Source organism: Talpa occidentalis, unplaced genomic scaffold (assembly GCF_014898055.3).
Source record: "Talpa occidentalis isolate TD23 unplaced genomic scaffold, MPIMG_talOcc4v2.1 talOcc4.5, whole genome shotgun sequence".
Classification (NCBI taxonomy): domain Eukaryota; kingdom Metazoa; phylum Chordata; class Mammalia; order Eulipotyphla; family Talpidae; genus Talpa; species Talpa occidentalis.
In genome coordinates this window covers 122,182,536-122,207,441 of record NW_023604861.1, presented here as the reverse complement: position 1 = coordinate 122,207,441, position 24,906 = coordinate 122,182,536, and the positions used below count along the sequence as shown (strand labels likewise).

General features: G+C 48.2%; 1 protein-coding gene across 2 annotated transcripts in view; it reads right to left on the bottom strand.

Annotated features, from left to right (window-relative positions):
• Window positions 1-24,906, bottom strand: part of XDH (xanthine dehydrogenase) — a 49,736-nt gene that overhangs the window by 23,573 nt on the left and 1,257 nt on the right. The window contains exons 2-14 of one of the 2 annotated variants that reach the window (XM_037528268.2): window positions 21,110-21,167; window positions 18,570-18,666; window positions 17,289-17,397; window positions 13,791-13,917; window positions 12,815-12,876; window positions 9,995-10,063; window positions 9,599-9,688; window positions 8,967-9,108; window positions 6,814-6,906; window positions 6,143-6,294; window positions 4,788-4,881; window positions 3,369-3,478; window positions 1,147-1,331 (exon numbers count right to left, since the gene is read on the bottom strand). In XM_037528268.2, the coding sequence (XP_037384165.1) occupies window positions 1,147-1,331; window positions 3,369-3,478; window positions 4,788-4,881; window positions 6,143-6,294; window positions 6,814-6,906; window positions 8,967-9,108; window positions 9,599-9,688; window positions 9,995-10,063; window positions 12,815-12,876; window positions 13,791-13,917; window positions 17,289-17,397; window positions 18,570-18,666; window positions 21,110-21,167 (1,388 nt within the window). The remainder of the gene's footprint in view (window positions 1-1,146; window positions 1,332-3,368; window positions 3,479-4,787; window positions 4,882-6,142; window positions 6,295-6,813; window positions 6,907-8,966; window positions 9,109-9,598; window positions 9,689-9,994; window positions 10,064-12,814; window positions 12,877-13,790; window positions 13,918-17,288; window positions 17,398-18,569; window positions 18,667-21,109; window positions 21,168-24,906) is intronic. The other variant, XM_037528269.2, reaches the window with a different exon arrangement.

The following is a 24,906-nucleotide window of genomic DNA, read 5'->3' as shown; positions in this document are numbered from 1 at the left end:
CTACTGAGTCCTTGTAATGAGCTAAGCAATGTCCTAAGTGCTTTATGTGAATCAACATTTTTAATATGAAATTAGAAGTGCAGTAGGGAAATTTTTATATTCATTTTACTGATGAAAAAACTGAGGCACAAAGATTCAATAATATGACCTATGTTACCCATTTGATTAGCATTAGAGCCAGGAATTGGAACCAAAGAGCCAAACCTCAAAGTTAAACTTTTCTATCCTATGCAGTTATTGCGAAGATTAAGAAGGATAGTGCCTGTGAACTGCCTGTTACCACTGCTGCTTTACAGTGGCCATAATAATGTGGGATGTATAGTAATAGTAGGAACTATAGTAACCACAACAATAGCAGTAGCAAAAGTACTCCTAGCAATAGTAATAATTGTAGCAGCAATGCTAGCAGAATATTAGCTGTGGCAGAAGCAGTAATAATAGAAGCAACAGTAATATAGCACTAAAAGCCAAAGTAATAATAGCAGTATCAGTAGAAGCAGTTGTGTTAGTAGTAGTAAAAGCACCAATAGTAGTAAAAGTAATAGCAGCAGTGATACTACTATTAATAGCAATAGTGGCAGCAGTAGCAGTAGTTATAGTGTTAATAGCAGTACTAGTAATAGTATTTGCAGTAGTAATAGCACTAATAGCAGTAGCAGGAAGAGTAGCCACAATAATAACCCTACAAGTAACACCAATAGCATCCAGTTGTAGTAGGAGTAGAGACAACAGGTAGCAATTGTAACAGCAGCAGTAGCCCAGCAGTAATACTCATCATTCAGGCAGAAATTGCAGCAGTGATAGTAGCCATAGCAATAGCAGCAGGAGCAGTAAAGACAGCAGCATAGTAATGAGTGCAGTAGTAACTGCAGAAGCAGCAGCAGTCACAGAAATAGTATTGTAATAGTGGTTGTATCTGGGGTAGTAGTAGCAATAGCAGTAGTAAAAGTAGTAGCTAGTAATAGTACAGCAGCTATAATACTACTGGTAGTAAGCCTCCTGGTAGCAAGAGGAGAAGGACAAGGAGCAGCAACAGCAGCAGAGAGCAGAGAGAGCAGCAACAGAGGTACTAGCAGTAGCAGCAACAGTGAAGTGGTCATGGCAGGAGCAGCAGCCACAGCCTCTGAATGCTGTTCTTGCTCTCACTTGGACAGCTGCTTCTCCGTGGTCTTACAGGCCGCGATGGTCCTGTCGGCCATCCCGCCGTAGCACAGGGCCAGCTCCTTGACCTTTGTGCTTCCTGGCTGGAAAAGGACCCTCATGCCGCAGGTCACCTTGGCTATGTCGTCTTCCCTCCGGGAGGCCTGCTTGAATGCTGAGAAAAACTCGCCCTGCAAGAGAACAGAAAGGCCCCGTCTTTATCATGGTTTGCAGTGTCTGCAGCTGGTGAAGCCGACCCAGGCATGGGTTGCGCAGTCACAGAAGATGGGGTGATGATCCCCTCGCAGCTTGGCAAGGAGGCCGGGTCAAAGACCCAGGCACCCCTGGCCAACTCACTCTCGGAAGAAGTGCCAGAGGACATTCTCAGAGCTAGGAAAGAGGAGGACTTCTGCCCATTGATCAGAAAAACTGAAAGACAGGGACAAAGAGCTGGGTGCTTCCAGCCAAACAGCCAGGGGAAGAAAGGGGCTCACAGAAGCTCTTCAGAGACCCATGCTGGGCCCCCATGGGTCCGCCTGGAGGGTGGGTGTGGGCAGGACAGGGGTGGTACAGAGACCTCTCCTGGCCTGGCTGCTTTGCAAGCAGATACAATGAGATGTCAGTGGGTGTCTGAAAACACACCTCAACACTCAGCTTCCACAGCTTCTCACTGACCTCTCTCCCACCCCCCCAGGCTGGATAAGTTCACATGTGTATAGACTACAAAAAAACAAAGGAACAGGTGACACCAAACCGAAACAAACCCTGGAAATCTGACTACAGAACTGTGACTACCAGAGGGGGAAATAGGGTGTGGGAGCAAGGTAGGAGGGGCCCAACAGTCCAGGGAAAGACAATGGGTGCTCTGCTGGTGGGTGTGGTATGGCAACACACGCCTGAAAGGTGCCTGTACCCCTAAATCATACAGTGCTGTAAACCAATGTTACCCCCCAAAATAATTTAATTTAAAGTCAAAAATAAATCTTGTTTCCTGAAAGAGTCACACTGTGGAACACGAGCTGCTTCTGTGCTCTGAAGGTTCCCGCTGGGTTCAATACCCGGTGGGCACTGAACTCTGAGTTTGAACTCAGTTCTGGAAAAGAGATTTCAGTTTCCAGGATGTGCCAGTCCACGGTGATGTCTGACTGGGGTGCCCGGAAATGTGAGTGCCAGGTGGTCAATTGCTCTCTCTTGAGAAGGCCTTCTAACGTCAAGTACTCAAATCTTTTGAGGTGACTTTTCATGTTTATGGTCCTACCCGGCCAAGAAGCAGTGCCATGCCTGCCTCCTCTCCCTATCTCATAGGTTTCCAATTTTTTTCACTGATCTGTGAAATACAAAACTCTGGGAATCATGGCTCAAATGGCCTATAAGGACAAGCTAGGAGATCATTAAGAAACCACCTCAGGGATGTAATTACTCTAATTCAATTAACATGTTCATTAAGCAGGTCAAAATTAGCAAGGGCCAAGCATGCCTTGCAACACTCGATAACGCCCAAGCTCTGGCAAATCCTTCTCCCTCTTCTTTAGAGGTGGTTCCCAGCCTCTCACAGATTGCTTCTCTAAAAGGCCACCGTGTAATGTGGAGCTGCTGAGAGATGAGAAAATTGCACCAGGTCAAGCCACCACAGGCCCCACGGAACAAGAGCAAGGCAGCCAGGGGCTCCCAGCCTGCCCGAACAGAAGCCCCACTAGTGGAGGGTGGCTGCACCCGAGCCACCCAGAGCAAGGGCAGCAATCTGACCCCTCTTGGAGCCTAAGGTCAGAAGGTCAGAGTGTGACTTACTCTGAGCTCCTGCACTCAAAATGCAAACTCCTCTGGCCTGGGACAGGGACACTTGCCAGCAGGATGTGTCCTTAGACACATGTGATGTGGGCAGTGACCACTGGCTCAAGACAGTGGCCAGAAACCTGATGAATTACTTCTGTTCAGTCCTGATGACAACCTGAACAGCAGGTAGCGCCATTTTGCAGACAAGGAAGCTGGGGCTCAGGAAGGCAAATGACTAACTCAGGGTCACACATCTAGCTGTCTGGTTTCATAATCTGGGCCCTCTGCCCCAGCCCTGAGACTTCTCTTCATCCGGAAAGGGATCTAGCTGGTTAAAGGCAAAGTTAAGCAGCAAGAATATCCATCTAAAGCTGGAGATGCTAAGATGGTCCCCAAGGCCAACTCTGGGCTACTTATCCAGCAGGAATAGCAGGGATTAGGGCACAGCATCTCACCTCCCTGCTGTATGGGATTTCAATGGAAAGAAGTATCTCCTCTTCTTTCAAGAGGGTCTTTCTGTAGCCAGGGAAGAAGTTGTGGTCCATCTGAAGTGTCTTCTTGGTGCCTATACAAAGGCAAGATGAAGAGGGACCATGTGAGCAACAAAGAATACCCCCCATCAAGGTTCCCCCCAGTGTCTGCTGTGCACAGACAGAGGGAGTGGCTGCACAGTTGGGGCCAAGGTCCTCTTTCTCTAAAATCCTTCAGCAACCATGTGCTGGTGAATATTTAACAGTTGGTTCTTTGAAAGTGGAAAAAAAAAGCCCTGGTTCCTAGCAGTTGCTAGTTTCTAGCATATAAATACTCCCACCCTAGCCAATTTCAAGCTACCATAGTGACAACACTAGGTATAAAGTTGGAGACGGGTAGCAAGAGTGGACGCAGCAGGCCTGCTAGGCCCCAGAAGGTCTGCTTGCAGCTGGACCTTCCTGTCCTCGAGAACGTGGATGTCAGGAGGATTCGCAGGCTCCTGCATGAGCATGGTTCACTAGCCTGCACTGGGCACAGGCAATGTGGTTTCTATTGACACTGCTGCATTCTGGGAGTCTGAACTTTTGGTTCTTGCCAGGCAGAGGGATGTGACCGACCCCAGTAAGAGCCCCAGGTGTGGACTCCTCAAGGAGCTCCCCTGGGGAACAGCACTTCACCTGTGTCCTCACAACTCAACTTGTTGCTGAGGGGACTAAGCATGTCTGTGTGACTCCCCTGGAAGAAGATTCTGGACCCCTGTGCCTGGTTTCCTCTGGACTTTGTCCCCTGCACCTTTTCCCTTTGCTGATTCTGCTTCATTTCCTCCTGCTGTGATAAGTCATAGCCACGGTCGTGACTACATGCTCAGTCCTGTGAGTCTTACTGTCCAGTCACCAAACCCGGGGCAGATCTTGGGGTCCCTCTGACCAGGAAAGATGCACAATAGCACACTATTACAGAGCACCCCACTCTACAAGACAAGGGGTAGAAATAACTTCAGGAGCACAGACTGTAATCAAATGAAGTGAAATAATTTGGAAGTGATGAATCCTGAGTATTTTTGACCTTTGTTTTTAATATGATTTGTTTCCTCATAAGTTTATGTAAGTTGATTGTTCATAATGGTCACTCTGAATAAATGCTCACAGATTCCCTGAAGCTTCGGTGCATCTTGGCTCCAGCACAATGCTAAGTAAGGCATCTGGGTGACAGAACCTGTTGTGAATGCCTCATAAAGAATGGCTCAGCTCTCCTGCGTGCATCTCCCTTGAAGCCTCCAGGGATCCAAGCCCAGACAGTTGGGTCATGGAGCTTTGGGTCTGGTTTCTCCAGAAAGTGACCTTGCTTGTGAGACTTTTATCCCCCAAGGCCTTCTGCCCCGACCTCTGCGTGCGGCAGCTCACCTCTGGACACGATGGTCAGCTTGGCCCCGCTGGCCATGAACACAGGATTGAGGTCGGAGATGGGGCTAGCATTGATGATGTTCCCGCCGATGGACTAGGAAAAGCAAGAGAGTGTAGGTGAGAGACCTCGCAGGAAACCCCTGGTCCATAGCTGGGCCCAGACACAGGGCAGATGGGAGAGACCTGCTAAAAGGAGCACCTGGAGGACCTGCGCCCCTTGTAGACATAAGACGGGCACAGCAAGAACCCGGGCATTCAGAATGATGTTGGATGAGCTGAGAGTGCTTGGGCTTGGACATTTACCAGCCAGGAAACCAGACCCAGCCCTTTCCAGCCGGTGTGTTCTTTCAATTTCACCCAACCTTTTCCTGAACGGGTTGAAGAGACTCATCACAGAGACCAATGAGAGTTCGCACAAAGAAATAGAAGATAAACATCAAGGAAGAAAAAGAGGAAATCTTCAGGATGAACAGTTTGCTCTAAATAAATCTGATTCCTGGCAATTTAGCCAAAAATGTAAGAAAAGTCAAGTACAGGGTTTCGTTACTAGCAAAGAGGAAGAAAACCAGTTGCACAATAAAAACAAAATCCTTCTTGGAAGTGGCCTCTAGATGAACTGAAAACTCAGCAGAGCCTCTCAAGTCTGTCTCATCTGCAATCAAACATTGAGGTTAAATAATGCACTGTCCATATTTAGATATTTTTTCTGTGAATAGTGTTTTCATTTGATTTTCAAAAAAAAGTGTGTCCTGTGCAGGGGGTGGGGGAAGGGAAAGGGAGAGGCTGTTTTACCTTACTTTGTTCTGCTTTTTGTCTTAACTTAAAAACAAAAAGTGGAAGGGAAAGGTTGGCTTTCCTCCTAACACCATCAACTGCTCTGAGCTTCAGGTGGCACCTGTGCCAACTGAGAATTTGGGGGCTAATCTGAAGGCTGATGAGCATCGTCAACAGGTGGACCCAACTCTTCTCTCAGGCGATCTACCTCTGGCTCTCCCCAAAACCCTGAAACTACCCTCTTCCCATTTTGGCTTCTCCCTAATCCAGCTCTCAACCCCTTGCTGATAGGCTCAGCAAAGTTCAGGAAAAGGAAGCTCCATCTCTCCAACCGCATAGATAAAGACTGAGTCACAGAGCGAGTGTCTGGGGTGACTCCATCCCCCTTCATCAGGAGCCCCTGTGGGGCCCCATCCCAGTCCACCCGAGGGCAGAGACAGGAATCTGCATTTCAGCAACACCCCAGGTGGGGCTAAGCCCTGGGGTGAGGACCTCTGGGTCTGTGGCAGAGGCCAGACAAGCCCCCTCCTTGTGTTGCAGGGCCGTCCCCTGAGCCTTGGGGGCCCCCAAACAGGACTCACCGCCACAGACTTGACCTGCTTCCCCGCAAACCAGCGCAGCTGCTCCAGGACCCCTTTGAACACCTCTGTTTTGTAGGCAGGCAGCTTGTCAACTGCTTCATACAGTGTCTGTTCCATGAGGTTCAGGGAACAAGCAGCTCCAAAGGAGATTCCTGGGAACACACACACAGAGTAACAACAATCCCCCTCCAGCCTGCAGAACTTCATATAGAACTTCTGTGAAGCTTTATAACAACCTGAGTGAGACTGAGCGGGACTCCTGTCCTTATGTGGATGAGACATTAAGGCACAGAGAGGTTCAGTGACTTGCCCGATGCCACACAGCTAATAAAAATGCCAGGCCTCTTGATCCCACAACCAGTGGCCCTCTACTCATAAAATCAGATATCGAGGGGAAGGTCCTGGCATTTTTTTATGTGTAAAGCACTCCCCCACCCCACTTTCCCCTTACTCCTATGAGTATAGCCAGCAGTAAGAGGAAGCAAAGATTTCGTGGCCCGTGCCCACTGGACCTATGAGGATGCTCCATGCAGGAAGGCAGTGAAGAACACCCCCTCCAGGAGGAGCAGGCAGCAGTGAGGGCCTAACAGGAGGCTGCCCTGGCACCTGCCACCCCCCTGTATACCCCAGTCCCTCCTGGGCTCCAGATGAGCCTCCCCTCAGCCTCTTACCGTCAGGCCCATGCTCCACTGAATTGAGCTCTGGGATCCAGGCTGGGCAGACAATCGTAGGAAACAGCTTATTCTTAAACTTCATCTCAATGCCTGGAGAGAAACAAGAAGCTTGAGGTCAGAGGTCTGTTCTCCTATCACCAGGGAAGGCCTGGGTGTTTTGCACCACCACACACTGGATGTGTGATTTGTTCACACTCGCATGCTCTGGGGTGTCTCGGGACCCAGAGGCATCATGAACAAGATGAGGGACTAATTACCCCACCACCTTACCCTACCATCACCTGGAAAACTGTCTTTTCCTCTCAAAAGAACCTATCAGAATTCAAATGAGATGAACCTGAATTCACTCGTGTGCGTGTGGTTGTGTGTGTGTGTATGTTTTTAATAACTATTAGAAAACACAGGTATGAAGATATATCCGGGAGCCCTCTACATAGAGACTCCCTCTGTTTACAGCCAGGCTCAGAGAGGTTGAGCTTCTCACCCACATCACACAGCTGACAATGGACACATTTCAGTAATTGAGCTGATAGCGCAGTTGGGGTATAATAGTAATAATCATGTGAAAGAGGAACATTCAGACAAAAAGGAAAATTGAGAGAACTCAAATCTGCCTCCCAGCCCCCAATATCCGTCTCCATCACGTCTGTTTCTGCCCCTCCACCCCCGCCCCGGCTAATGAAGTTAGAAGACCCCTCAGACACAGCAACACAGCCCTTCCCCTGCCCCCCCCACAGTGCTGTAGAAGGAGAACCGTGAAGAAGAAATGTCATATGTGGTCAACTCGTCTGTGACACAGGAGCAAAGAATATCCACTGGAACAAGGAAAGTCTCTTCAATAAACAGCGCTGGGAAAACTGGACTGCCTCGTGCAATAGAATGAAACTAGTCCACTCACACCATGCGCAAAAACCAGCTCAAAATGTACAACAGACTGGGATGTAAGGCCAGAAACCATAAAATATATAGAAGGAAACATCACGGGTGCTATGGTGGTGGGAGAACCACAGGGACTACACCTAAGGGGAGAAATCAAATACTGTCAAAAATGAACACTAGGGCCTCCCCAGTGGCGCAGCGGTTGAGCGCTGGGTTGCGAAGCTGCCCGCGGCCTCTGCGCCACCAGTTCGATCCCCGGCTGCTCCCCAGCCACCGGAGGAGGGTCCCACATGGCGCGCAGACCTCTCCTGCCGCCCGCTGCTCCCCTCAGCAGTGTACTTCGGTCCTTCTGCCTGCTCTGCTCCCTGCTCTGGCTCTGGTGAATTCTCTCACCCTCCCGCGCTTCTGACTGTACCCAGTGCTTGCATAAATAAATAAATAAATAAATCTTTAAAAAAAAATCTTTTGAGGGCCCCCCCCAGTGGTGCAGGCAGTTGAGTGCAATGCTGTGAAGCTGTCCGCAGCCTCTGAAGTGCCTGTAAGATCCCCACCAGCTGCAGAGCGACCCACATGGCGCGGCAGACCTCTCCTGTGGCACCCACTGCTCCCCGCAACAGTGTCTTTCGGTCAGTCTGCCTGTTCTGTTCCCAGCTCTGTCTCTGGTGAATCCTCTCACCCTCCCGCGCATCTGGCCTGTACCCCAGTTCTTGAATGCATGAATAAATAAATCTTTAAAAAAAAAATCTTTGAATTCCTTCCTCTGGGACTCTAACTGGGTTCAGGACATTGTATGACTCACGATGAGAAACATGTCACATATGAAAGGTTCCTCTAGGCAGTCCTTCTCCACCATAACTCATGCTTCCCTAGACTGTCGGGCCACCAGGAGCACATCACCTGAAGTATCTTTCACAGTGTCACAAAATTGAGGCTGGGGACTCTGGCCATACCTGTACTTGTATGAGCTGGGCCAGCTCTGGGTTCTACCAGAATGACAGGTAGAGGCCCTCTCTCTGTGGCTGAAGATCCAACAGAACCCAGGGCTCAGGGGCTCCCTCTTGTACCAGAGTCAGGGGTCTCTCCCAAGCTTAGCTGTTTAAAAGCATGTCACATCCCCACACCAGAGGTGACTTTTCTGAATTCACCCAGCTGGCAAGGGATTAAGCCAAGTCTCTGTGACTCCGAAGTCAGGGGTCTTTGCAGGAAATCAAGTCAGGGCTCCCCTGGGGTCCCCAGGCTCCCTGCAGGCCCAGAGCCACCCCAGCTCTTACCAATCTCCGTGTTCCCCACCACCAGCTTGGCCTCGGGGTGCTGCGCTTTGAGATCCAGCAGCTCCTTCAGCATTGAAACCTGGATCCAGGTCACACGCTCTCCTTTAAAGCACAGCCGCTTCTGAGGAGTGTCTTTCAGCCTCTGGAAAAGACAGTTTTCTCATTGCCCTGTCTCCTCCTTCCCACCATCTTTCCTTGATAAACTGCTTGAAGTCCAGAATGGGACCAACTCTTCTGCTGCTTTAGTGCTGAATTCAGAATGACGGTACATGGTCCGGCCAGAGTGAGGGGAAACCCTCTGCCCCAAGGCAGGAATTACAGTGCAGCTGATGTAGCATGACTGCACTTCACTTTTGAAAGACCTGGGTAGAGAAGGCGCTAGCAACCTCGTTTCTTACAGGCAAACAAGCCTGAGGATCAAGGTTATAAGACCTGCTGAAGGTCACCCACCACAAGGTGACCTGAGCTGTCCAGGTTCTTTGAACCTCTGGGCATGACAGAAAGGAAGGAAGTGCAGGTTGAACCCTAATGGACAAGGAGGACATCGGGTCCTGGTGGGTATGAAATAAAGCAGGTTTCCAAGACTCACAGCACAGAAACTTGGCTGTGTCCTTCCCTGGGGCATCACCTACCAGCAGCTCTGGGGGGAAGATGGGCTCCTGGGTGGGATCCAAGGGCATGAACTCCTCTGGGTTGAATAAAGATGGCGAGAGAGTGATCTGCTGGAAAAGGGAACAGATCGATGGTGTAGTATTTCCTCCTGAAAACACTGTGGGCCCAACCCAGCCCTCTGTCCAGCGAGCTGGTTTCCAACCCTCCGCAGACAGGTGGAGGGCAGGCCGCTCCTGGGCAGCAGGGACAAGGAGGACTGGCCAGTGGCCCACAGGCTTTTGTGCACATTCACTGCCTCCTTGTCTGGAGGGAACTGCTTCTGCTTGTGGCCACCACTGTTGTGAGTACAGGGAGCTCATGGGCTCCTTGGACCTGAGGTTGGCTCCTGGGCTCCCAGGCAGAAAAGGGCCACTTACCGTGTCGTCTTTCTTCTGGTTCATGCAGCAGTTTGGGTTGCTCCCATTTCCACCGCAGCATCCACCATCCTAGAGAGATGACCAACATTTGCACAAAAATATTTTCAAAGAGTTTTCCCAGGAGCTAAAGAATCTGGATCATGAACATCCTGTAAAACCTAAATCCGACACCCATCCCAGATCTACAGGAACAGCAGATTCCCCACCTGCCCCCACCTGCCCACAGATAGGGTTAGGGCCTCTGCTTTAATGACTTTCTCTCACTTGGTTTAAGTAAAATAACTCAGGAATTGTAAAACGAAATGTAGATTAAATAACTTGTAAAGGAACAATAGAACAAGAAGATGTGGTACATATACACAATGGAATATTACTCAGCAATCAAAAATGATAAACTCATGCAATTTGCAGCAACATGGATGGATCTGGAAGGGATCATGTTCAGTGAAATAAGCCAGAAAGAAAAAGAAAAATACCAGATGGCCTCACTCATAGCAGGAATTTAGAAAACCTAAATAAGGGACCAGGAAAAAGACTAATTATAATAAAGTAAAAATCAAAACCAACAAGCAACTATAAACCAGAGACACACTATGGGGGGAGTGGGGGAGTAGGATCAAAACAAGTGGGAGGGTGGGAATTGTATGGGGACTATAACCAAGATGAAAATGCATACATTGTGCAAAAATGAAAAATGATGTAAAAAATACATAAAATTTAAAAATAATAAATAAATAAATAAAAAGAAATCACATAATTTCATTTTGTAAGCAATTTGAAACCATTGAAAAAAATGTGTAAACTGACAAAGATTTTTAAATGTGAAAACTCAATGACAAGATGGTGTAAGTGAGAGAGTACTCTTGAACATGGCCAATATAAATTATAATGAGGGAATCTTATAAGAAATCAATTTACCAAGAACCTAAACTTTTCCTGTATGTGTTTGTGTGTGTGTGTGTGTGTGTGTGTGTAAAGATTTACACTATGCTAACCAAATACATTAATGACAGATGAAAGGGATTTAAGATAACAATATATGCAATTTTTTATTTATATATGTAATTATCTGTAATAGTAGAAAGTTAGAAATCATATAAAATAAACACAGAATTGATCATTTTAAAAAAAGAAACAATAGAACATCCTGGAAGCAGCAGAGAAATTTAATTTTAAGAAAATTTCTCCATGAAAGCTAGGCCCTACTTTATCAAAACATATCCTTGTGCCCCTTCTCCTCCTTCAGAGTTGCTCCCATTGGCCCTCTCCACGCTCAAGGGCCTCTACGTCCTAATCAGTCAAGTCCTGTGGGGCCTGACTGGGTACCTCCCCAGCTGGGGTCTCTGGGGTATAATCAATATATAATCAATATAATCAATATCAAGACCAATGCTGGGTCCAGACAGTGTTGGCCAGCAGGCCTGATGGCCTCACCAGCACTTCTTTCCAGAAAGGACCACTTTTCATCCCTCACTGTGGCCTGATCTGCATACAGGGCTGAAGAGCCATCACCTATGGGAACAGGACTGGCTCAGGACCTCTCAGGGTACCAGTGGCAAAGCATAGCATAGTGCCCCAGTGGTGCCTCTCAGAACAAGGCATTGAGGGGGTCTGTTGGCCTGACTGAGCTGCTCAAAAAGGCTGGAATGTCAACTCAAGTCCTTGGGAAACACCCCAGAATCTGGAGTTGTGTTGAGGAACAAAAGCGAAGCAAACTCCCAGGCACAGCCCAGGGCACTCTAGAGAAGCAGACATAGGGGTGACCAGCACTCTGCTCGGCTCTGCTCTACCCTGGCCCACCACCAGATGGGGGATTGCCACCCAGTAGGACCATTTCTATGACAAGACTCTGACCCTGGGAAGGAGCATCAAACACTGTAACATGGGTATTATTATAACACTGTAACATGGGTATTATTATAATCCCCAGTTTAGAAACAAGGAAATTTGTCCAAGGTCATGCATCTATTAAGTGAAGAGATGGGATTTGAACCCAGATCCGCAGACTCCAAACGTGAATTTTCAGTCATTTTCATTTAAACCCACACCTCCAAGTACCTCATTCTCAACCACATTTGCCAGGGTGGGGCATCTTTACAGACCCATCTCCACCCCTTTGGGGTAATTTGGACACTCTCTCAAAGTCCCTAAAGTCAGTGAACAGGAGTGTGACTCTCACCCAAACCCAAATCCAATTAAGATGAGACCTTTTGACTGAAGTCAGGATCAGCCCAGTTGAGGAATCGGGTAAAATTTGGGGAGATTAAGGCAAAAAAGGAAAGGGCAGTCCACCGTCCTTGCAGACGGCAGGTATGCGTCTGTTTATATAATCAACACCAGCACGCCAGCTGCGGTTTCTCACCCAGCGTTACATGAACACTGCAGGGATTCACACACTAATTGGAGATCTAATTAACAGTTTCATAAGCCCAGCAGAATGCCAACTGCAAGCGGCAGCGGGAAAGGGAAGCAGGAGGAGCGTGAATGCCAAGTCGGACTGGGCTGTTATTAAATGCCACCTGATGACCCATGTCTGAGTAAGCCAATTTCCAAGGACAATTGCCAAGTCAGATGTCCTGGAGGAAGATAGCTCTTAGGCAACATGCTCTTCCAGAAACTGGCTCTTCAGGCCTTTCCTGGAAGGCAAGTTCCCATGCAGAACCCACCGCCGTGCCAGGTACCTGCTACGGGGAGATCTACCAATTGACCCCTTGTCTTTCTTCTCTGTAATCCAAAGGCACCTGGCACCCCTCCCGACTGTGATTCCCAGGTGTTACTGCTTTAGGAGCAGGGCAGCTGTTGTCCTGAGCATCCTCTTACCGTGGCGAAGGTCCGGAAGCCCTGGAGGATGGACCTGTAGCCTGTGCAGCGGCACAGATTTCCTGGGGGGTGAAAAGGAAAATGACCATGTCAGCACAGGTCCAGGGTAGGTGAGGGGTTTGTGGCTTTCCTTCTGGCTCAATTAGATGCTCTATTTACACATTCTATTTCCTGTGCTTGACTATCCCCCTCCTCTTTGTATTCCTGACTGCAAAACATCTATCACTTCTTCCAGGAAGTCTTCCTAGAATACCTGTACTGAAACAGGTGGCCCTCCTAAGTGCTCCCAGGGTGCCTAGTCATAGCTTTAGCAGTGAGCTTATTAAACCACATTATAAACTCTCTTTCCCTACACAGTGAATTCCTTGATAATAGGGATGATACATTCAGCCAAGTCCCCTGTGCCCTCCATAGCGCCTGACATCCAGCAAGACCCGATATAACTGATGGAATAAATGATCGATTGAAATGGTGAATAGTGGGAGAGTCTTTTCTATTCAATTCAGAGGAACAGACACCAGATCTAGATTCCTAGGTCCCTGAACAAAAGGTAAAGTAGGAAGCTCCTTTCTGGCCCAGGCTCAGACTCATGACCACCTTCCTCATGCCGGCAGATTCCTGTGCAGGTGACAGCTGAGAGGGAAGGAGACATGTCACTAGTCTCTGTGGAGCTTCCAAATGACCTCCTTTTGAACCAGCCACCCATGCTCCCCAAGCCAGCACTGGGGGAGGGCAGGGAAACACCAGGGGATCCAAAGCAAGGAAACCCCAAGAGGTCCCCAAACCATCCAGTGTTCTCCAAGCAAAGAGAAGACCCACATTCCTGCAGAGCTCAGCCAGCACATTGGGATGGCCTGAGCTTTTCCTCCAAAGAACAGTAACTCTTCCACTCCAGCCCTGCCCCGACCTCAGCAAATCCCCTGTACTGAAACAGAGGCTGCCGTCCTGTCTCTAAGGCTGTGCCCAGCGCTCGTACCTTGGAAGGCGTCCTCAATCTCCTCCATGCTGGGTTGAGGCTGGTTCCGGAGCAGCGTGTACATGCTCATGACGATGCCAGGGGTGCAGAAGCCACACTGAGAGCCATGGCTTTTGGCAATTCGCTCCTAACACAGATAACATAGGCACCTGTGATGGCAAAGCCCATTCCAGGCTCCCCACAGGGTGCACCTGCAGCCAGTCTCTGCTAACACAGTCAAACCCTTGAGCCAAGTTACCTAGCTCCCCTGAGCCAAGTTTCGTCTGTATAAGGACCACCCTTGTACTTATATCTAGAACTGTAGTGAGGTTCCAATGAGAGAGTGAATCCACTGAGTTGTAACTTAATATTGTACCTCGCATACAGTAGGCAGGCAACCAGTGCCAATTCTCAATAGGAAGGTCCCTTCAAAGAACCGCAACCCTTAGACAGATGGGGCTTCTGCCCTCATTCCCTTCACTGAACAGTGAGCACATAGGGCTGGAAACTTAAGACATTTACCCAAGATCACACAAGGTGATGTAAGAGTTGGGTCATATTCTTTTAACCATGCTACCACACAATCCAAAATCAAACAATATTTAAGAACCATTGGATGTATTTTATTCCAAACTAGAATATCATGTATTCTTCGGTGAAGGCAATGCTTTAAGTCCAGTGAGGATATAAGAATTGGGAAATGTGTCATAAAGAATTTGCTTTGCAGTGAATGTCACAGAATTTTCATTCAAACCTGCAAAATTTTTGTTACAGGGAGATTCTCCTCATCTACATTACTTTGCTGTTTGTTTCTTCTTACATTAAATAATTTGCTAGAATATCATCTCCCCAATGCCCAGCATATACAATAAGTCCCTTATAAATAGCCTCTTGGAAATTGTCACTGTTAAGTGAAACAATGCATAAGGAAAGCAGGGCCTCAAGTAATGTGTTTTGATCGATGCCAATCCAGAATTATTTTTTTCTGGACTGAAGATGTTTTTATTTTAATTGAAATTATTTAAGAACTGATTTATACTCATTCAATATACAAATATTTACTGAGAACCTCTTATATGCCAGGCAGGGTAAAGACAACAGGCACAGAGCAGGGAAGAAGACCCTCATGAGTCTCATGAAGCTCAAGTCCTGTAGGGAAAATACTAAAATACTGACAATAAAAGACAAGAAAGTTCCAGGTGGGGATTGGTGCTCTGTAAAGAGTTAGTGTAGGGTGACCTGACCCGGAGCTATCTGTGGCCACTTAGAGTTGGCAGAAATGGCCACCCTGAAAAGGTAGTCCTGAAGTTGAATTTAGTAATGTGAATTGGAGAAGGGAAAGGTGTATTCTAGGAAGAGAGAAGAGCAAGTGCAGCCCTCTGAGCACAGCAGGTACAAAAGCCTGTTGAGCTGCAAAAAGGTGAGTGAGGGTGAAACCTAGTGGGATGAAGAGCTGGCCTGGGGGAGAGGCAGCAGCCAGGTCCTACAGCAATTCAGAATCCAGGGTAGGGTCTGGATTTTGATCCTGGGTGTGATGGGAAGCCTCCAGGGGACTTATAACAGGACATATGATCTATGTTTCTTTGTTTTTTAAGATTTATTTATTTATACAAGATCTGGGGTACAGGCCAGAGACGCGGGGCAGGTGAGAGAATTCACCAGTGACAGAGCAGGGAGCAGAACAGGCAGACAGACCAAAGACACTGCTGAGGGGAACAGCGGGCGAGACCAGGAGAGGTCTGCCCTGCCATGTGGGCATCTCCCTGGCTGGCCGGGAATCAAACCAGTGCTGCAGAGGCTGTGGACAGCTTCATAGCGCTGCGCTCAACCCACTGTGCCACCTGGGAGACCCTGATCTATGTTTTTAAAGAATCACTCCAGCTGTTGGCTGGAGAATGGGTTGCAGGGGGCAAGAGCAGAAGTAGGGGACCAGGGTCCAGGCAAGAGGCAAAGTTGGTTGGACCACCATTTGGTGGACCATGCAATGGGAGGGGAAACTGAGAGAAAATGAAGATTTGTTGCGGGTTTTGGAGGTAGAAGAGGCACTACCTCTGGGTGGATGAGTTGTCCTATATGAAAGAATTAAAAGTGACTCCTAGATTTTTGTCTTGAGCAATTAGGTAGATGCTTTTCCCACTGACTCAGATGGAGGAAGACAAGAGAAGAAAAAAAAATTAGCCAAAAACTTAGACTTTGTTGAGTTTGAAATTTGACGACCATATAGTGATGTCAAGTAGGCAACTGGAAATGCTTATTCACCTCTGAGAGGTCAAAGCCTAAGGTGTACATGTAAGTGCCATTTGCATGTGGATAGTATTCAAGTGACAGGGAAGAGCGTGATGATGGGCAAGGGAAGGAGCCAGGGTCCGCATGCTGGGCACTGGGGAGGCTAGGAGGAGCCCCAGAGGAAAGCGTAGTATCACAGGAACCAAGAGCCAACAGATAGTGGATCAGAAGTGGAATCAGGTTCACAGCTTATTTGAAGTCCAATTAGGAACATCGGGAGGAACGGTCTGTGCCACTAGAAAGGGAGGGTTTTAGCCCAATTATTCAGACATGATCTCTGTGTTTAAACTGCTCATTCTTTCTGTCATCTAATTGTTTTAAAGGAAATTACCAGCCCTAATTAATCCTCTCACATCTCTTGCAGGTTGGACAAGTTTTGTAATTTCCTCTTTTCCTGGCTTAGAAATGAAACCCTCGTGATGCAATGCCACCCCACCCTGCTCTGGCCTCACGTAGCCAAAAAGGTTCTCCTCCCAGGGAACACCAGCAGCTTGCTCAACCAGAGGCCCTGCTCCGAGAGGATGGGCAAATGGCCGAGAGAGGAGTCAGGCCTGGGCCTGGCTGGCACCTTCTGTGATTATAATCTCCCCAAGACCTCCTGCTGCAGGGAAGCCGTGGCCTTTCCTTCCCAAGGTGCTCGGCTCACGTGTGGGCTCCATTCCGCTTGCCTAAGAATATTCTGATTTTTTCCACAAGCCCCTCAGATTCCCCTCAGGGTTGTCATTTTCAGTGCATCCTCAGGTGGCCTGATGCCATCAAGCCTTAGTCGGACACTCATGTGTTTCTAGTTTCTTCTTCGGCCCTTGCTAACCGCTATTTTAATGAGGGTGGAGGCCTCACCTCCTACTTTTATATTGTCTGTAGGTAGAAGGTAAAAGATACAATGGAATTACCATTTGAGGGAGAGCAAGGAGTAGTTGGGCTTTTTCACCAGGAGCACAGAGCACCTGGAGTCTTGAGGGCAGAGCTCCTAAGGACACTGTGGACCAAGAAGAGGACCTTCTCCCACCAATTCCCTCCAGTTCCTATGCAGCTGGACTGCCCAGGTCCCTGATCCAATTGGACCACAGGATGGAGCTCCGAGCTTGGGGACCTTCATTTTCCCCTTCAAAGCACTGGGAGAAGGGGGCTGCGGTCATGTCTCAATGCCTCCTTGACCCAGGCAGGGATGCTCAGCCCCCAACAGCCCACACAAATATGCAGCCTTGGTCTGAGCCTCCCCTCCCACCTTACCTGCACAGGATGCAACCTGGTCTTGGTATTTCCTATTCCTTCCACAGTCGTCACGGCAACATGGTGCAAGGAACAGATGGGGGCCAGGCAGGCATTGGCAGAAAAGTGACTGGAACCCCAGATTAAGGTCATTCCATTGTCCACTCGGGTCATTAGAGGCAACCCAAGTGCAGGATGCGGGAGACTTCAGATGCTTGTGTCATTTCACTCTAGTTTATGTTCTATCTCTTCCACAGGTGTCTTCACCTCTCCACCCAAGACTCTGGGCTAAGGACAAGGGAAGCTCACCCCCTAGGCGAGGCTCCAGTCTCTTCAGGCAGCAGTGAACCCTAGTTCTTTCAGCTAGAACCAGATCACTATCAGCCACCTCCTACTTGGCCTTACCCTGGGGCTGAGTCAAGAGTTTCTAGCAGGTTCCAGATTCAACAGGTGCACCTTTATCCCCAGGGGCCTTCCTTAGCCTCTTCAATTTCAGAACCTCCTGTCACTTTTGCTTCCCTGCTTTCACTCATGTCTCCCATTCCTCCGGGGGAGAGAGGGAGACCCTGGACACATAGGCACTATCCTCGTAGACAGAGCTTCCTTGCTCCACTCCTTTATCCATCACTCATTCACTTACACCATCAATATTTGTTATTGTGCAAACCATATGCCAGGCACCCTGCTAAGGACTGAGGAAATAAAGGTGAATAAATGTGAATAAGGTGTTTTAATAGCTTGTAGTCAATCCAGGAAAACAGAAGCCAGTGTGAAGATGCAATTTAAATATCTTATGGCAAGTGTGTAGAGCACTATGGAACCAACACAGGCAAGAGGCACCTAACCCAATCTTGGGAGGTCAAAGAAGTTTCCCAGAAGGGGTGATATTTTGCCCTGTCCTAAAGAGCGAATAAAAGTTAGCTAGGTAGAAAATTCCTAGAAGAAAAGACATTCAAGACTTGGGAAATGGCTTGTGCAAAGACTTAGAAATTGGTGGGTATGGATCAACAGAAGTGCACAATTATCGCTGCATAAATGGAGTACCGTGCCCATGAAGAGAAAGAAAACCAGTAGAAAATGTGGGATGTATTGTGAAAGGCCTCATGTGCAAAGCGGAAAGATTGGACGTCAGTTGGGATGCACTGGAGACCTCGTGAAGGATTTCATGGGGTGTGAATTGAGCCTGGATATCATGAAGGTCCTATGTGCACACACACACACACATACATCATCCACTCATTCACAAGCTAAGCCCTGCCTCAGAGTCCCCACATGAACAATCAGCCAGCAGGCAAAGGATACACGATCTTGTTCTGGAAAACGTCATACTTGGAAAGCATCACTGTGCAAGCCCCGCAGCCTCCTTCTCCACAACCCAGCTTGGTCCCACGGAGTCCCACTGTATGGTCAAGGGTTAAGGATTATGAACTCATAGAAAAGGGTCTCTGCTGGCCTCCTGGGAAGTGCATGCACTGAGCTGCAAATAACACCACCCCTGAAAACTCGAGCCCCTCACCCCCTTATCTGAGAGGCTGCACTGCAACCCAGGGAGGCAGGGAGCAGGGTCATCTCCACTGTACAGAAAGAAAAGGCATGGACTCCCCTTGAACATCACCCAAGCATCTTCCCTTGGGACTGAAGTTCTGCTCTCCAGTCCTGGAGACTTTTCTTGGGGAGGGGTCTTCCAGGCATAGTCTTATAGGCCCCTTTGCCACGTGGGCTGCTGAATTAGGCACCTTACAGACTGAGCATGAGGGCAGCTCCCATCCCACCCCTGCAGAGCATACAATGAAGCTCTCAGACTAACATGAGGCTTGCACCTGCTCTGGGACTTGCTAAGTCAGCTTTCCCCCCGACCCTCTTGGGCTGATAAGATCCCTGGGATCAAAATTAGGGCTATGTCGGGACCTTTGAATATCTAGCCCAGAGAATATGACAGTGGAAATGAAAATGAAGACATTTTTGAGATTGGGGACCAGTATTGGAGTCTTCTCTTCACTTAATTGCAGAAAAAAGGAATCTGATCCTTTGTGCCTATAAAAATGCTTCTTAATGGGTTATTCGAGAGTGATCATGGTCGCCCCTTTCCCTGAGATGACCGGGCTCCATTGCTGCTTTTCCCTCAGCCTACAGGCCTCCAAGCAGCTGCCAACTGAAGACAGAGGTAATGAAGGTCATTATCAGCTGGTCACTTCCTTCAATTTCAAGATGAAATTAGTAACTCACAATGGTATAGAACCCTATGCTTGCAGAGCACTTATACCCACAGGCCCACTTCATCTTTCAGTAATCTGATCAGCAGTTGGGGCAAGAACTATATCCCTGCAGATTAAACAAAATGACCCCTATGGTAATGTGAGTCATATGAAGGTAATGGTTTGTTACCAAACACAGTCATCTGACTCCAAATTCAGGGCTCCTCCACCACTGTGCGGCTGCCTCTCTCAATACCTGCCTGGAGGGCTTTCTGGGTCCTCAATGTTCTTTTCATCCGTCAAGACAAAGGCAGTTATCAGCTGTTCTGACAACTCTAGGGGCAGATGAAGAAAGGCAAATGGTAACAACCCAATGTTGAGTGAGGTCTCCCAACCTGTAGAGCTTTCTGGAAGTCATGATATATTGTCTCTTACACAAAATTCCCAGCACAGGATGCAAGAAACCAAAGAATTTCCTATGTGCCAGCTTTCAGTTTTGGATTTCATTTGAGGTTTGACCTCTAAACAAGTCAGCTGCTATGATTAGGAACTTCTAAGACATTCAGATACTTTATTAGAAAACTAATATGGTTGTTAAGGGTCTCTGAGAATGAGCCTCTCTTCCCAGACCTCCCAGGTAGATGGGTTGGAAATGGAGTTCCACTCAGTTCCCCGATTCTACTGAGTGACTCTCCCTCCACAAAGAAGCCACCAGGTTCGTATGCTGTGAGGCTCCAGGTCTGCCTCCTCGGACAGGAGGAGGACAAAGTATACCAACACCAGCCACTGTCTGGCAGAAAGTGAGCAAACAAGCAGTAAGGACATGGATTTCAGGCTGGCTTCTGTGGGCGTTGAAACAATCCAAAATATGTCACTGGAATGAGCCATGGGACATCCCTGCCTCTGGGCATGAGAAGGGCTTGTTGACAGAGGTCAGGATGAGCCTTGTCTTGACAAGGACCCCTACAGAGTTTCCAGAATGGGTAGGAACTTCAGTGCTTGGCTTTGGGCTTGAGTCCAGGATCTGAATATACAGTGAGAAGTAGGCCCCTTGTGCAGATCTCACTTCCTCCTCTGTCAATGGGGCCGCTGTGGGATCAGTGAGATCACCCTGCCTGCCTCTCAGCATCCGCCATTTCCGCAGCAGATGGCACTCCCACACGCAGGCCCACCTCAGGCAGCCCCTTCCCGACAAACACCCCTTCCCCTGACTTTTCCTCCCCAGTGGAAGAGCTAGAAACATTCCCTAGGAAGGCCATTTACCTCTTAAGCAATAAGTCATTTGGGGAAGGTGTGGAAGGGCCCCACCCCTGCTAATTGGGGGTGACAGAGACCAGGGCCAAAGAGGGCCTTTGGAGCTTATCTTACAGCCCTAGTTCTAGACGTTGACATTACTAAAGTCTGAGCTGGAAAAGAACTCAAGGATCATCAGGAACAATTCTTCCTTCAATGGCGAGAATTTCAAACCCAGACAATTCAAATGACTTCTCAAGTCCCACAACTGCTGAGCGCCAGAGCCGCAACTAAAGGGCAGGCAGCCAGAGCCTGAGTCCGGCGCTCACCTCACAGCCTCCCTACAGGTCACTAGAAAGTGACAGAGGTCCAGAGAATGGGCCTTTCCCTCACCCCCCTGCAAAGGCAGGATACACTTTCTTCTCAGATAGGTCAAAAGGGTCGTTTCTGGATCCGCATTTTTCTCCACCACCTACAAAGACAAAAACAAAGACAAAAATATAGATCTACTTAACCCTGGCCTACCCAAGAATTTGTAGAGTTAATGGGGATGTGCTACATAAATTATGAAAATTATGGCACTTGTCTTCATAACTGCAGAAGAATAACCATATCAACTGCAAACTATGGCTGTGCTGACATCCTTCAGCTCTGAAGTTCTACATGAGTGTTCAGCCCAGGACCCACCAAGAAGCATCTGGTGCTGCACCACCATGCTGGCCTAATTCCTCTTCAAATCAAACAGGTCCTCTCATTTCTGGCTGCCTGCCCACACCTGAGAGCCAGGAGAGCAGAGAGAAGCGGCCTGCAGATCCCTGGTTTGGTCCACCCTCAGACAGTGGGGAGCCCTCCGTTGCCCTGTGCTCCCAGAGTACTGCACAGGCTGCACGGTGTTGACCCATGTCCGAAAGGGAGGAGAATCTCAACCCAGGGTCCCTGAATGGGCGTTCAATCAGCTGGAGAAGCTTGCCCGCCGAGCCAGGCGCCAGCTCCCCATGCATATCGTCAAAGGAAGTCTATGAAAACTGCTTTCACGCCTCACGCATCATCCAGAGTAAAAAGTTCAGATGACTGGGCCGGAAAAAGGGAGGGAATTTGTGGTAAAGGTTCCTTTAAGAAGAACTTACAGTGAATTCCACACCTTTCTAAAGAGGGAGGAGGAGGTGTTGTAACAGGGTGGTCCCCAGGAAAGGGGGAGGTTCCCTGCCCCACCCAAATGGAGGGTGGAGCTGAGCAGGGAGAGAAGAAGCTGCAGAGGAGACTGAGGAAGGAGCAGGATGGGGCCAGAAGGAGACGTGGAGGAGGCGCATGGAGCCTAGAGACACGTGAAGAAACTGCGCTTGTCTTTTGGTTGTGGACGGGGTGACACAGATGTGGGTGAGGCCCGTGGGGAGGTGACCATGGCAGCTTTTATCTTGATTTTGATTTTGCTCTTTTCCATCCAGGCTTGTCTGGTTGTATCGGAGCCTTTTCTGTGGGTCCCCACTGGAAGATGCTTTAGACTTGTGGCAGGCTTTGGGGCCTTGCTCTGGGCCCATCCTGCTTGGGTGGACTTTTACCCACGAGGGGACGAGTCACTTTGGGTGCTTGATTTAGAAACTAGATTCTTTGCCTTTCCTGTATTGTTTCCTAATTGTATTAAAATTCCTTCCCATTAAAGTCTCATATGTTTTATGTTGATGTGGTGGATGGCAGAACCTATTGAGAGCAGGCAGGTTTGCGGGTCTGGGCTGCCCCTCTCCCTGCCCTGTAACAGTTTCTTACCACTTCTCAAACTGTGAAGGGAGCTCCTGCCACACACTAGTGACTGCAGGGGATGTTGTGCTCCAGCCCCCCCAAGCAGCTAGCAGTAGGCTGGGCACACACACTGAAGAACCGTACATGGTGGTGGGACTGGGCATGACCCAGAGTTTAGGAGAACTGAAGCTGTAATGAGCTGACCAAGCGCCTCAGGTTGGCCATGCCTGAGAGCATGCTGGCCGGGAGGCACTCAAATAGTTAGGGAGACTGAGTGCAGGGGTTGATGGCACACCAGTCTCTGGAGTGGACCACCCCACACCAGAGGCCAAGGAAGAGCAGCAGGAATAGTGCATCTCTGTCAACTGAACCTTCCTGGGGATGGGGATTCTTCTTACATCAGCACCAATTAAATGAGAACTTTCTTGCTGCTCTCACCTTTTAGTCCCAAATGGAGACTGCATTTGGCAATTTAGAAATGGCCATGGGATTTTTTTCTTATTGACTCAGAGCCAACAAGAAGGTCAGAAATTGCCAGATTTTGCTTCCTGAATAAAGTTTAAAACACAATGGAAGATTTTTTTTTTTTTTTTTTTTTTTGCTTTTATGATTATACTCCAACAAGCCAGCTCAAAGTCCTGGTTATAAAGTTCACCCAGGAGACTTTTTTTTTCCTTCTCTTGGAGAAGAAATCATAAATGTACAAAATAAAGGTCCTTATCACCTTTCTTGTAGATGGCAGGAAGACCCTCTGAGCTCACCACCTCCCCTAAGTTGTCTTTCCCCGGTCCTGCAGCCCTCCAGTCACCTCACCAGAGTGCCTTGCTCAGTGTCTTCAGGGTTATCTTGGAGACAAAATCCAAGTCCTAGACGTTACCTTTCAAGCCCTTTCAATACGTACCTACTCTTCATTTTCAGTCTCTTCCCCTCCTACTTCTCTGCCAAGCTGGTTTTCAGACTCAAGTGAAAATACAACTTAGATTTTCTGACCTGTACTCCAGTTCCTGTATTAATTAATTAATTAATTAATTAAAAAGGTCACCAAGGCCCGTGACCTCCACAGGGTCCCCTCCAGGTCCCCACTGAGAAGACAAAGTCCTGAACTACTGAAACAGGGAGTGTAGGAGGCACACGGTTAGGAGGGAGTCACTGATTTCCAACAGTTCTTTCATAACTTCCTTGCATAATATCCTTGCAAAACATCCAGATCATCTTGGGAATAGAAATGGGACAAACCTACTCATAGCTGCCTCGACTTGACTGGGAATTCCCTTGCTCAGTCTTCCTTGATTAGTGGTGGTTTTATAGCTCTACTTTTACCTCATCACTCTCTACATTGTCTCTCCAATTTTCTGTAGTTTCTCAAGAGATTGCCTGCCTTAAATTGCAAGCACGCAATTCATCACTGGAACTGGCAGGAGTAGAAGCTTCCAGAGAAATTAGGGCTAGACATGATCATGCCATCTACAATTTTTATTTTCTTTTTTTAAATTTTTTATTGCGGTAACATTGGTTTACAACACCAATGATATAAATGATAGATTTAGAGGTATAGGATTGCTTTCCTAAAGTATAAATAAAATACATTGGAAAATAATCTTCACCAGATTTACCTTAAAATGCTCTTTTCTAGATACAATACATCATACCCATCTCGAAGAGGGCAGAACCTTATACTGTTATGCACAAATTGATGACTTAATAAATAATTTGACCTTAGTGTACAATGTGGCCTTGGAAGTCACTGAATCCAACTGCTCACCCAATGTAATAATTGCTTAGAAAAACTCCACAGACGATACCTTCGAGTAACACTTCTAGAAAGCTAATTCAAAGACTGTTTCTTAAATGCGTGTGATGTAATGGCTGAATGCAAGACAGTTATTTGCAATGTTCAATGCAAAAGTCTTACTACCAATGCAAGCTGTGCCCTGCCTCTTGGTTTGGGGCCAGATGTCAATCCTGAAGATTAACTGGCATAGAGAAATAGCTGTGAACCGGAAGAGTGTGGCTGACCCCAATGCCTCTGGTGACTCCATTCAAATTGAGTCCAACAGCTTGTAGTGCCAGAAAAAAAAAAAAAAAAAAAAAAACCAGCTTGTAGTGCTGATGTGCGCTGGCTCATGTGGTCTCTTACAAATCAACAGCACAACCCTGACAAGTGATGTATTAGCTGTCCTATGAAGTACATTTTAGTTCCTGAAAATTGCCTCAAAAATCACCCAGTTTCAGGCCTCCCCTGGTGGCCCAGCGGTTGAGCACTGGGCTGCGAAGCTGCCCGCAGCCTCTGGAGCGCCGGTGCAATCCCCAGCCACGGGTGAGGGTCCCACATGGAGCGACAGACCACTCCTGTCGTGCCCGCTGCTCCCCTCAGCAGTGTATTTTATCAGTCTGCCTGTTCTGGTCCCTGCTCTGGCTCTGGTGAATCCTCTCACCCCCCACACCTCGGGCCTGTACCCCAGTTCTTGTATAAT